General features: G+C 37.4%; 1 protein-coding gene across 1 annotated transcript; it reads left to right on the top strand.

Annotated features, from left to right (window-relative positions):
• Nucleotides 1–658: 658 nt before the first annotated feature.
• pmelb (premelanosome protein b) lies at nt 659–14,146 on the top strand. The gene is made up of 12 exons (XM_041800430.1): nt 659–754; nt 3,606–3,701; nt 4,177–4,323; nt 7,853–7,981; nt 8,316–8,477; nt 9,389–9,718; nt 10,058–10,288; nt 12,381–12,518; nt 12,605–12,707; nt 12,793–12,998; nt 13,107–13,191; nt 13,936–14,146. Exons 1-12 carry the CDS (start codon nt 697–699, stop codon nt 14,096–14,098), a joined length of 1,848 nt encoding a protein of 615 aa, XP_041656364.1. The 5' UTR covers nt 659–696; the 3' UTR covers nt 14,099–14,146.
• The last annotated feature ends 582 nt before the right edge of the window (nt 14,147–14,728 follow it).

Genomic DNA, 14,728 nt, shown 5'->3' with positions numbered 1-14,728 from the left:
AGCAGCATGGTGATCTTATTTGGTTTGTAGGTCACTTAGAGGCATCAATATTGAGCTGAAACACCTAAATAAATAAATAATAAAACCCACTACAGTAGGGTAATTTAATAAATCATCATATGTTTTAATTTTATCATCCATTTCTAAATCCAAGTTAATTTACAGTGGATGTATCCTTTAAATATAAACCCGACACCATTTCCTCCTATGAAATAGATCAATGTCGTGTTTCAAAGAGGTGTACAATGCGCAGCTAAAGTGAATGCATTAGTTATTTCCACAATTAATTGAAGAGTATGCTTGTAATTAATAAAAGCTTAATACATTTCACACTTACAGGATAAATTTTCAGTTCGATTTATGCACACTCGAGCTCTTCTCGTGATTCTTTTCTGTGACCGTGCGAGAAGAACATGTGGAGTTTTTTTGCATATCTTATGTGATTATGAGCTGCTTTGTCTACTGTATGTGTGACTGTAATCCCAGAGGCGTGCTTCTACTGTAAATACACAAACTACAATTATTCCTGGAGCCCCTAAATCTCAAAGAAGGAGGATCTGTCTGCAGGGCTCTGCAGGGGGCGTTTCGAGTCTCATGCACACTGTGAGGTCAAACGTCAGGGAGTTTATAAAGCCTGTTTTCTCTTCCCCTGTGCTCACTAAAGGGATTTTTTCTTAAAGAAGAGGTGCACTGACAATGCGGACGTCTGTTGTGCTGTTGGTGTTGCTGGCTGCAGCTTCACAGACGGCAGCAAGTAAGTAGACATGCTGCATTTTTAAAAAACTCCATTCCAGGTTTAGATAAGAGGCTGTGCCGAAGGACACGGCAGTTTCAGACACGATTAAGTGTCTTCTTTCTTAATTAAAGCTGACAGGGTATTACAGGGTCAGAGTGAGCGGGTGGTCACCCAGAGGAGTCAAAGACAGGCTTTTAGCAACATTAAGAGGAGATTTTGGCACTAAAAATGACAGTTTCACAAACTTTAAGGTGGAAAACGTTCAAAATTTAAATAAGAAGTCATTCCATTTTCAGTGCATGAAATCTCTAGATTCTTAACTTTATTATCACCTTTATTATTTATGGTGTATTTGTTAGGGATGATGCAATATACAAAGACAAACGAGGAACAGTGATCCCATGCAAGAATCACAATGTTTATAGTAAATGCATATTTGCAACACCTGAAAATAAAACACTAAAACCTAAAGGTAAAAGGGGAAAAATGTAAACTGGGTACAGCATGAAACAGTAACAGGAACTCAAGTTAAAAGTACTAATACTGCAATGCAGAAGTAATGTACTAAAATAGACTAAAAGTTTGGCATTCAAAATGATAAAACAGGACAAGCAGAATAGAAGTGGATGAAATGGGCTGACTTTAGTGTTGTTTAATTACTAATAAGCTCATGTATAAATGGTAAAGGTGCTATAAATGTAGGACAGTAGCATCCATAAGTGTTTTTCTGTGGTTTTATTATATTTTATTTTGGGTAGTGATGGATTATTGTGCAAAAAGCATTTTTCTGTAGTATTTGGGAGTGAAAGTGCACATTTTACACTGAAAATGTGACACATTTTCATTGATGATGCTGTTTTGCATGCAAAAGCTTTATCAACTTATAAACAGGAAAAAACTTGGGATTTAGTGATTTTAATGTGCAAAATATTCCTTGTACTTAAGTGTAGGTAAAAACAATTTCATCATACATGTACTTATGTGCAACACATGGGTGCATGTGTTAAATTAGTATCTGCGACTGCTATCCAAAACATTAAAAGCCGGCAGACAGAGCTATATAATCACATAATATTTCATATTTATGGAAATAGAAATTAGTCATGTCAGTATAAACCAAAATAAGAATCAGGTTAACTATCTTGTGGGTTTTCCAAGTGAAAGAATTTGAGGAATTTCTCTGCATGTCAGCAAAAAAAAAGTAGTGAGAGAGGAAAGAAAACCACGAGATCTAGAGCTGCAAATATCAAGAATATAAAGACAAGGAAAGCTGCAATAAAAGTATGTAATATCCGTTATTTTAAAATGAAAGGGGCAGCACCGTGTTTGTCACCAAAAGGATGGAATGTGAAAATGTGCTCATTAAAGTGGATTAAGAAAATGTGCAGTCAAAATAATCCAAGTCATGTGAGTTAATGTAAATCACGGTGGTCTGAATTAAAAAAAATGAAGTTTCAATCATTTCGGTTCATTTGTCAAATTTGTGCATGCACAGTTCTCTCGGTTAACCCTCCTTCAAAGGTTAATCGAAGCGTTATGCAATACATGATCACACTGTTCAGAGTTTATATCAACAGATCTGTCTGGTTTTTTTCGTTTGATCAGTGATGTTTCAATTCAGTCCCATTCCTTAGATTTAATGGTAAAACAAAATTTATTTTCCACTAATGAAACTGGTTCAAGTTCATCACATGGTCTTCTCTGTAAGATTCGAGTCTCCACAGTGATCCAGGTTTGAGGAATTTTTTCCCGTGACCTCTTTGGTCAACCAGGCATGAACTTCAGGTGTGATGTGACCTTTGTGTAGACAACCTGATTATATATCTTAATCCTTCTGTTTGTTAGACTTAAAAGAACAAGTTTGCATCTCCAAGCTTTTCTTAAAGACATTAATCACATGGTCAGTGTGTAGCATGATGTAAGACTCATTCACTGATAAGGAAATGAGGGAAAAGTGTTAGTTGCATCACTTAATGCTCAATAGAACTGCTTTGAACACTTTCTAATAAGGGGATGGATTCCTTCAACAATTTATTACTTTTTTATTCAATAAATTCACATCTAAGAATTATTTTTACCAACATACATCATGCATGATGTCTGGCTCTTACAGGAATTACATCACCATCTTTTCTAGCCAGAGCAAAGAACAAACACTAAGAAGTTAAACTATGCAAGATGGGAAGAAGGAGATCAAATAAATATAAACCAGGCTGAAATCAAAAAGTCAGATTTATCTGATAAACCAGCATGTTGTGTAATCCTAATTCAGCCCTGTGACAGTTAATCTGGGACGGACTCATGCAAACACTCAGCTGAGCATCACATGAGACGGATTGGACGGATGAGAGAGTTACACTGGCAGTAGTTTGGGCTTCGGTGGGCATCTTTATTCAGACTCACCGAGTTTTGACACAAAAACAAGAATACGAACGGGAAACGTCTGAACTCTCAGGATGCATTTTGAGTGACTATTCAAGCAGAATAAATGATCATCCCACAGAGCTTTGTAGTTAGACGTTACGCTCTAGAAATCATGCAGGTTTTGTATGGAGTTTGCATGCTTTCTGTGCAAGAACAATCTAGTTTGCAACAGATTTTATAAAAAAATGCAAAGGTTTGTTCGTGCATTGAGCTGAGTGTTTATTCCTGACATAAATTACACCATCATATGTTCGGCCAACCCTTCATACTCTGCTTTTAAGTCTCCCAGATTTACAATTAGATCAAAATTTAACTGTTCTTTCCAGAAAATTATGAGGTTATTTAAAAAAAGTTGAGAATTTCAACTTCTATACAAAGTATTTCAGGAAAACAAGGGTGTTGATGATGTGTTTAACAAAAACATATTTCCTTTTGTCCTTATCAGAGCCCAAAAACCGTTTCACCCGCTACCCATCATGGAACAATAAGATGTACCCAGTCTGGAAAGATGGAGACCCACGATACAAAGAGGCCTGGAAAGGTGGGTCTAATTTAACACAGACAACACTTTCATTAAGAAAAGTCTCTTATTTCAGGCATTCATGGTAGTTTGGGGGCATTTTCAGGCTGACAGGAATGCACATAAGAGCACTGCATACAACAGAGAAAACAAAATAATTCCCTTTTTTTCATAATCTACAATACTGTTGATGTCTTCCCTTGTATTACTGAGATGACTATATTGAAAACAGGCTTGTTTTCTTGAATTAATTGTTTAATTATAATTCTAGTATGGTAAAAAAAAAACATGCCTCTGTTAGATTAACTAAGTAGAAGAACTGTGTTTTCTACCAGATCTGAACCACAAGCATGCCCTCTTTTTTTCTACACCCATTAAAAGGCAACATATCTGACGTTCATACTCAGTCTATTTGGCAATGATAAAAAGGTTTGATGAGTCACAGGCTGGTATATTTCATGCTCATTCATCTGTGTTTTTCTACTTCTCCCAAAAGGTGGAAGAGTGACTTTCAATGTGGGGAACGACTCACCAACTCTAACTGGAGCCAAAGTGACCTTCACCATAGAACTGGAGTTCCCCAAAACCCAGAAGGTTCTGCCTAATGGAGAGGTTGTTTGGGCCGAAGACTGCATAGTCAACGGTAAAACACTGTGGACAAAAACAAACACGATAATTTAAATTCTTTAGCCACAACTTGCACTTTTTCAACCATATGTTGAGCTGTGATGGTGTGTTTATTAGATTGAGCTCTCACTGAAATATTGCAACAGATATTGGATGCATTGCTGTGAAATCTGGTACAAAGATGTGAGGTCCCCAAAGGATGACCCTTAGGTGCCTTGGTGTTTTCTTCACCTTTTCTGTAGCATTAACATGAGCCCAATATTTGGGTCATCTGATGAAATAATTAGGCTGCTATTGCACCTGCTGCAATGAAGTTTGGTATGGTGAACCATGTTCCCCTGAGGTTGAATCTAACGTTTTTAGGTGAACTTTCAAACCAGTACTGCCATCAGGTTGAAAACGCACCCTTCCCTTTGCTAGACATTTCTATCTAAACATCGTAACAGTCATCAAGGTCTTAGGTCCAAGAATGTATTTGCATGAAATTTGATGCAGAGATTCATGGTCCCCTGAGGATGAACCCTACATGTTTTCTTGATCTCCTGTCCTTTTTGCCTGGCGCCGCCACGGGACCAGCTGGGGGTATTTATGTGACTGCAACTACTCTATCAGTTATCAGGAAGATAATTTATAAGAGTCATTCATATTCTCCTTTGGATGAATCGTTACACTTTAAAATAAGCCTCTGAATTTTCCCCATATCAGTGTGCAAAAACGTGGGGTCCAAAGAGGATGGCAACTAGGTGCCTTGGTGATGTCTCACCTCCTCTTTAGCACCAACATAAGATCAATATTGGGTTATATGTTCAAATACCTGGACTCCTTTAAGACCAGGTGGTTCATGTTCCTGCTGGTTGGATCTTTATGTAGTATACATCTAGGTCACTTTTAGCGTTCAACCTGGTACTGTCATCAGGTTAACTATTGACTTTCCCACCAAAATGTCCAAGCATTTATCAGATGTATTGGCGTGAGAGTTCATGCAGATTCATGGTTTCCAGGGGTTGAAGCCTGAGTTTTTTGTTGATCTTTTTTCCTTTTTTCCTAACGCCACCGTGGGGGTAATGTTGAGGCTACTGCTGCTAAAGTAACACTATTACCAGATGCCATGAATGCAATTTATTTTAGTTAATCATGCTCTTTTTTTGGATTAATCGTCCTGCTTTTGGATTACCATCTGAATTTACCACCTAGCACTATCATCAGGTTGAAATTTTTGCCATTCCTAACTATTATCATTCAAAGTGGAATATTGCAACAAACATAAGGCAATATTTGTTCTATTTGTTTTAATATCTTACTATCATAGTACTGTATATATTTGCCATGAATTTTGGTGTAGTGGTTCATGTTCCCCATAGGTTAAATCCTAATGTTATTAGGTGACCTTTGAACTTTCAACCTGGCACTAAAATCAGGTTCTAAATGTACCCTCCCCTGGTATTGGCATTCCCATTAAGATATCTTAAGTATGTTTGTATCAGCATAACATTTGGTGCAGATATTCGTGGTCCTGAGAGGATAAAGCTTAAGTGCCTTGGTGATGCCTAACCTTTTAAGCTCTACCATGAGGCCAATGTTTGAGTTATTAGTTAAATACCTTCATTATTGCTTAACCCCCAGCCATGATGTTTGGTACAACGAGTCATATTCCCCAAAAGTTAAATCCTTGTGTCTTTACATGACCTTTGAACTTTCAACCTGCCACTGTCATCAGGTTAAAATAACACTTCCTTTGCACTGATATTCACATAGAAATATCTAAAAAATTATTTGATGTTTTGGGATAAATGCAGAGATTCGTGGTTCCTAGAGGATGAAACTTTGAAGTTTGTTGCTCTTTTGTCTTTTATCTTTGGTGCCACAATGACACCAATATTGAGGTTATTTCTGTCACAGCAACTATTCTTCCAATTGCTGCAAAGATCATTTATAACAGTCATTCATGTTGCCCTGTGGATAAATCTTCACACTTTTAGTTAAGTTTGAATTGTCCACCTTGCATATTGGGTTAAAAATTTAGCCTTTCCTAGCTATTGGCAATACCACTGCAAATCTCAACTGTTATCTGGTGCTTTGGGATGAAATTTGGTGTAAAGGTTTGTGGTCCCAAGAGGATAAAACAAAAGTGACTTGTAATCTCTTCACCTTTTCTCCAGCGCCACCATGTTACCAATATGTAGGTTACTTGTTGAAATATCTTGATTACCAATGTACCAGTTGCCCTGAATTTTGGTATAGTGGTTCATGTTACCCATAGGTTATATTATAATGTTTTTATGTGACCTTTGAACTTTGAGTCCAGCACTATCACCAGGTTAAGAAGCTACCCTTTCCTCCAATCGATGTTCCCATCAAAATAACTAGTGAAAGTCTTGGCATGAAATTTGGTACAGAGATGCATTTTCCCCTTACGATGAACCCTATATGTTTTGGTCGTTTCTTTTTTGTTTGGTACCTCCATGCTCCAATAATACATCCAATAATTAACTGATATACTGGGACAGGATTGGGTGCAAAAATTTGCAGTCCCCAGAGGATAAAACATAGGTGTATGTTGGTGATCTTTTCCAACACCACCATGGGACCAATATTTGAGTTATCTGTCAAACTATCCAGGCTGCTAAAGTACCAGTGGCCATTAATTTTGGTAAGGTGGATCATGTTCCCTATAGGTTGAATCATAATGGTTTTAGGGGGCCTTTGAACTTTCATCCTAGCACCGTTATCAGGTCAAAAATGTACCATTCTCCACTACTAACATTCCCATCAAAATGTCTTAATAATTACTTGATGAGTTGGTAATAAATTTGGTGCAGAGATTCATAGTCCCCTGAGGATGGAACCTAAGTGTGTTGTATGTTCCCTAGCCTTTTGCTTTAGCACCTTCATGAGGTGCAAGTACTTGGAATATTTGATGACATTTCTCAACTCCCATGGTAGCGACAGCCATTGAAGTTTGTTACAGTGTCATGTTCTCCTGGGGATGAACCTTTACATATTTGTTGACCTCCTGATTTTTAGCCTAAAGCTATTATCAGGTCAAATAGTGTAGCTGTACAACTGGTGACATCCTTGTCGGTCTAAGCTGCATTTTGTGTTTAGGGTTTTTAGTTTCATGTATTCTTATAGTCATATTAATTGGTATAATTACTAATAATTAAAATGCCAATTTAAGTAGCATAAAAATGGCTTTAAAAGACTCCTAAAAAAACAATACTGAGTCAGAAAATCCAAGTTCAAGTAGTTTCCCTCTCTCATAGACTTCTAAGGGGCACAATTCCATTTTACAGACAGTGTGGTTTACTCCTGCTGGCAATTACTTACAAGACCTACAAGACTTAGGGTTAGCCAAAACCTCTACACTGGTTTCTCTTTCCCCTTTTTGTTTAAGGTCACAGTATCACTTCTAATACCTGAGTGATGCTGCAGCGTCAACAGCCACCACAGCTTCAGCTAGCATGGCTGTAACTGTTATGGCTGCTGACTTTTTCTTTAATCTAAATTTCTTTGTCACAGTCACACTTCTCTGTCTCGTGCTTCAGGAACAAAGTACTACGAGTCTGAGCCAGTATACCCAGCCCCGAGCACAGACTGGGAGGCTGTTTTCCCCGATGGAACCCCAATTAAGAAGGACAAGAAGCCGGCCTACGTGTTTGTCTGGAAGACTTGGGGTGAGTGGAGCGGCAGACCCTGAAATAATACCTCTTAATTATGTTTTTTCAAAGGGTCAAAGAGTTTCTGACAGCTCGTGCCAGGGCGTGGAATATGACCTGAGGTGGATTAAATATGAGCCTTATCATATGATCTGAATTTTGGCGCTTTTGTCCAAATGCACAAAAAATTGCGTTTTACATTTTTATTAGACCTTTCATGTCTAAAGGCACAAGGCTTCAGTATGTAATCCCCAATGTGTCATGGAATCTAAGATTAAGAAAGTAATTGGTGGATCTTTGCAGTACAGATGCAGAAAATCTCACATGTACTCACACGTCTGTTATTTTTCAGGTCAGTACTGGCAGGTAGCAGACGGGCCCTCCTCCTCCCTGACCATCAGCACAGACGACATCCCCCTGGGCTCCTACATCGTGGACATTGTTATCTACCACTTCAGGAGCAAGGAGAAGTTCATCCCTCTGGGATACGCCTCAACACAGTTCTCCATCACTGGTACGTTAAGAACTGTGCAGAGAGAAGCACCTGCTGATAAAACAGAAAAATCCCTGGAGTTTAAAGGAAAATAGGACAATATTTATGCTATATTCAACTTATACCAGTGTTGGGATTGGTAACTAACAAGTTACCCATATATAAAGGCTTTTTTACATAGGAAATAATACTAAGTCTTTAGCAACTATAATTTTACATCAATCCCTTGCAGCAAATATTCAATGAACTACCTTTTATTATTTTCTAAACAATCAAATCAAGACATGTAGCTAAGAGAAATAATTACCTAGTGGAATTTTGTAGCATTGGTATATTCAACAATTAAGAAAATACAAAGTTAATAATCTTTAAATTTAAAAAATGCGTAAAAAATACAACCAAAACCACGTCTTTTAGATGTGTATCCCTTGGACAGATAACTACAAATTTAAGCTTAAATTTATTGAAATCTTTGAGAGAAATAAAGAGCAACAACAAAGAGGTGATGAAAAATATGAAACTATAAAATCAAGTGCAAAACATGTTGGAAATCTTTCTATGCATTGTGTTTATGTATTTTAGTGTTGTATCTATTTTGTCATTTGTGCTACTTTTGATCTGTACAGCACTTTGGTCAACTCTGGTTGTTTTAAACGTGCTTTATAAAAAAGTTTGAGTTTGAGTTCAATATGCAATTCCATAAAACAGGCGAAATTCATGTTAATAGAATTATCACCATAATAAGGCAAATTTCAGCTACATAATCAGGGAAAAATCTGTTTTTGGTATAAAATAAAAATCCAGAAAGGCTAGATGGTAGGAAAATTTTAAAGGCAAAAAACTGACATTGGATCCCTTTCCTCTGTACTTGGTAAAAATATATCACATTGATTACTAAAAGTATTCAAGTTTTAATCTTTGTGTTTTTCCAGATCAAATCCCTTTCGCTGTCTCTTTGGACCAAGTCAATGACATCGTAGCCGGAGACATGCGCTTCGTCCAGAACAGAGCCATCGCTTTCACCATCAGTCTCCATGACCCCAGCGGTTACCTGAGCAACGCAGACATCACCTTCAACTGGGACTTTGGAGATGAGAGTGGAGCCCTCATATCCAGGGAGCTGACCGTCACCCACACCTACGTCAACACCGGGCACTTCAAACCCCAGGTGGTGATCCAGGCCATGATCCCAGACCGGGCCTGTGACCCCATTGAGAGCCCGACAAAGGCACCTGCTCCACCGGCTGATCAGGGCACTACAGGTAAGACACAGAATAGAAGACAAAACCTCCAATAGGAGACGTTTACACTTCTGTTCATTAACATATAAATCAATGACCATTAATGGTGTTGGTAGGAGGTTTTAGTGGTGTTCAAAAACAATCCAATCCAATTTTAGTGAGCTGACATATCAAAAAGTAGCAAAACTTTGAGAATATCACATATATGGCTGCTGGTTCCAGCATTACACATCTAAAATTGCAAGAAGCAAAGCCAAACTATCCAAGAATTTTAAAAACAATATGTCTGCACCCATGTATGCCATCTCAGACCCATATATGTTGAAGAAACTCCTACCTCAACCATCTTCTTATTCACAGTGAAAGCTCCTGCCTTGATGTCTGCCTTCCCATTGATGGTAACCACCAAGTCAGCCAGCCTGAACGTCAACATGGTTCCTTCAGACACAGAGGAGGACAACACTGAGGACGAGGCCTCCACTGCCTCCAACGCTCAGCCCGCTCAGGAAGCTCCTCCAGTAGCCAAGACTCCCTCGCCTGACAGCCAAGACCTGCCAGCTGATAGTGAGACACAGACTGGACTGGTGGCAGGTGTGCCCCTTTTGCTTTATTTATTTTTAAACTCACATATAAGTTTACCAGGGGATTTTTTTTTTTATCTTGACGAGAGGAAAACAATAAAAAGTTGTCCTGATATCATTAGAAATATCAAGGTCATACCAGCTGATGAGTCAGAAACAAGGATGTACTGATTTCATAACATGTAAATGTGATGTAAATCTGTAGAGAAGCATTGTCATTGTTCAGAACAAGCAGATCCAGTTTGCTGTAAGATTATATCACCCTTTTTACTTCATTTGCATTCAGATTTGCATGTAGATTTGTAACTGAGAGATTGCATTTATGACACAGTTTCATTTATTTCTGTATGGTGAACAGTTCAATCCAACTTGTTACATATTAGTTCAAGTATTTATTTTCTGTTATCATATGCAGAAAAATACTTAGCACATATTTCATTAGATAGGTGTGGGGCAGAGGATCAAGTCAACATTGATGCCCACTGACAATAGTTTTGTCCTAATTATACAAAGAAATGTTTTGACCATTTACTCAAGTTGAAGACTGACCACACTGTGATAGCATAAGTAAAATGAAGAAAGCCCTACTTTTGTAGGAGAACGTAAATATATAATATTAGGAAAAATGTAATCAAAACCTAAAAAAAATGTTCTCAGTCGGAAGAAAATACCCTTCATTGTTGTTAGCTATCATAGATGGCTTGCTAACTCTGAAAACCCGCTGACTAGCTAGCTATGAAAGTACTGTGTTACATGAGTAAATTTTGTTAATTCATCCAGATGGCCAGGTATCAATCCTTGTAAAATTAGCCTGCCTACTACTACCTTGTATTAAGTAACACAAGGTAGTTTGCTAATCCTGGTAGGCATAAAGCTAACTAACATATTGTGTTGTCTGAATACATTTTGTTTATAAAGACACCAAAGTCTAACAGGCTTGTAGCTAGCTAGCAGCTTCTGAGTACTTTCTAGTAAAACCAGTAAGCAGCAGAGCTAGCTGAGCTAGCTTGGTGATCTTAGCATGCTTGCAAGCTGTCATTCTCATTAACAGAGATGCTGTTTGAGTAAAAACATTTCTTTTTTTCCAAACAGAAAATCTGAAAAATGGTACCCATCCATTTGTTCTAGGAAGTAGCTTGGATTTGGGCCCTTAATAAAGGATGTAGCTTTGTAGCTAAACATATTCACATGGTAGCAGTTTTTGTCATTTGGACAATTCAGATCCTATTGGTGTGTTCCTTCTCATGTAATGTCGTAAATCAGATATAACGTAAGATATAACAGCTTAAGGAAAAGGGTTAAATCTAATAGCATGCAATACTTCAAGATAAACTATTGCCAACCAATTAGCAAGTTTTTAACTTTAGCATTTAACTATCAAGCTAACATTACTGTCTGAATTGTAACACATTAATGTTAACAGAATTAAATTAAATACAACTGTCCTTTTGCATCATGTTACACTATCAAACACTCATGCTAGCTGTCTAACTGCTTTTGGTTTGTAAATAGCCTATGTTTTTACTTTGAAACACGGCCCATTGTACCTTTTTTAAAGTTGCCATGGTCTTTAGAAGAGATGACCTGTTTATAATGTATTTCAGAATATTTTTTTGTCAAATTATCTTCATTTGTACAATAGCTTTTAGCAAGTTTTTGACAATGGCTAATTTTAGCATTCAACCACCTAGCTCACGTTACTGTTTGAAGTATAACAAACAACTGTTTACAGAATTAAACTAATACAGCTGTCCTGTTATCAAGTTACATTACCAGTCATGTTAACTTGGCAGTAGTGAATGCTAAAATTTGCTGTTGTCTAGCAGCTCAAGGGCTGTTTGTTTTTGCATTGAAATAGGTTACTGTCCATTGGCCCTTGTGTTTTGACTTTCCATGGTCTTTAGATCCTGCAATAATGTATGGAAATAATCATCATTTGTCAAATTGTCTTCATTTATACATTATTCTACCTCAGGCATAGCTATACAATATCAATTCAACTTTTTAGGTCCTTACTCATATCACTACATGATAGGAAAATTATTGAAAACAATCCTTTATCAGTATTTAAAAAATAATCCTGCTGTTGTTTATTCTTTCAGCTGAAAAGCGACCAGTGATGCTGACTGGCCAAGCCCAGGTTGTCTTGGTGGCTAAGAGGGATGTCGCTGACAAACCATCTGATGATGACTGTGTCATTTATCGTTACGGCTCCTTCTGCACTGGCATTGAAATTTGTGGTAAGTAACCTTTTATTAAGAGCATCCAATAAATCAAATAGAAGATGACTGAAAATTAAAATCCCCTCTTTTATCTTTGTTTTCAGAGGGCATTGAGAAAGTGGAGATTGTTCAAATGAGCAATGCTGTGATGATGGCTCCTAAGGTGGACAAGAATGTCCTGGATATCACTGTTACCTGCCAGGGAAGGTAAATTCCCCCAAACTTTATGTAATTAATGGTTTTCACTGGTGGAATATTAATGTTTTTGACTTACTGGGTCATCTGTTTCCAGCCTTCCTAAAGAAGTGTGCAGTGTGATTCTGGATGCTCAGTGCTTGAAGCCTATGCACACTGTGTGCAACATGGTGGAGCCCTCCGGAGACTGCCAGCTGGTCCTTCGCCACTTCTTCAATGACTCTGGTGTCTACTGCATCAATGTGTCCATGGCTAATGATGTCAGCTTGGCTGCCACGAGTGCAAAAGTCAATGTTGACATGGGTATGCAATAAAACAACTCTAAAACAGTAAACACATTTGACTGTTTGGTTTGACATAACAGGACATTTCTGCTCTCTATTTATAATGTGACCTTTGTTTCAGTTTCAGATCTGTCTTCCTCTGGCACCATCGCCATGGTTTTGGGTGTCCTGTTCCTCATTCTTGCAGTAGGAGTAGTGGCATATTCTTACAAGTAAGAACCATCGATTTCTACTGATTACACACAATCTCAATTATTCATATTTAGAGATAAGTTTGCTGATGTTCTCTATTTTGGTGTCAACAAAATCCCAAGACCAACATCAAACCTGTTTTTATAAAACATCACTATAACATATTTGTAATAGTTTTTAACAAACTAAAATGGTGTTAGAATGATGTATAAATGGAAGTTGTTGGGGCCTCTATTCCTAATCTGTCCATCTGTTTTATGAAACAGATTTCGTTTTTTCATAGGTCTGGTACTTTTCAATACTATCAATCATAAAAATAACAGATTGCATTATTATAAAACAAGTGGTATCAAAAAGTTTAGATGTACTGAAATTTTGACAACCTGAGTGCCTACATGTTTGATTTTTAAACTGGCTACTGAGCCAAGCACCCTAACAACATATTGCTTGTTTCTCTCCTTTCATTGGTTGAAAATATATCCATGTGCATCCATGTGCATTTTGGTCGTTAAGGCTAATCATGCATTGGACATTTAAAAAAATAAACTGAGAGGTCATTTGATATTAAGATTAAAGATTATTGTTGTGTAGAAATATTGGAGTTATGGCTGAAAGCTAAACACAAGGAAATATTGATGGAAAGACTTAAACATGTTAGGCCTTCTGTTGGAATTTTTTGGTAAATAAATTAGTTTGTCATCAGCATATTCTTGACCAAAATTAATTTGGAACAACCTGTCTGGATCTTGTTCTTTGCACATCAGGCGCTTTAAGTCCTATGATCCTCTGAAGGAAGACATGATCACGTCAGCAGTCCCACAGCCCGGCCGGGCTCACAGCTGCTCCGGAGCCTCCATGTTCTGGAACCTTCTGAACAGAAGAGGAGCCGTCGACAACTGCCCCCTGCTGCAGGAGAGGCCGGTGTGAACCGTCACCAACATCACACAACTTAATGCAAAACCAAACATTTGCAATTGTCAGCACGCAAGCAACTGGCAACTTTTTTGTACTTTTTTATTTTTACTTTTTTTTTCTACAACAAACTTCATGAGTGTGTAATATTTGAATCAATTTAAATCAGTCAAAAATTTTCTGGAATCACGCCTTAGACATGCTCTGATCTTTTGTACCAACCGCTGAAGGAAATCTGGTAGAAAAAATGTACGCTTTTACTTGGACAAAACTGAATCTGAATGTTTTTCCAATAAACTTTGCTCAGTACAGAAGTGTCGTCTGGTTTATGTCTGATGCAGAGCTTATAGTAGAGATACTGAAGTTGTGCAGATGGGCAGACTGTCTGGTGTTTGCTTTATAAAAGTTAAATAATTAAAATTGATTTAAAAAAAAAAGTCAATTTGTTTCAGTTAAAATGAGGAGCACCATAGGACTGTGATATTAAGACAAAGGTTAAAGGTAATCCATAGAAGTCATATTATGATGTATGATTCACAGATTAAGACCAAAAAACAGCCAGTTTCATTTGAACATTTTGAAGCCCTTAATAAGAACAAACTTTTAATATGAGATTGATGACCAAAACCTTCAAAACCATAAATT

The sequence above is a fragment of the Cheilinus undulatus genome, linkage group 11 (assembly GCF_018320785.1).
Source record: "Cheilinus undulatus linkage group 11, ASM1832078v1, whole genome shotgun sequence".
NCBI classification, from domain to species: Eukaryota; Metazoa; Chordata; class Actinopteri; order Labriformes; family Labridae; genus Cheilinus; species Cheilinus undulatus.
Note: the sequence above shows the minus strand (reverse complement) of the source record. Positions and strands in the feature narration are given on the sequence as shown.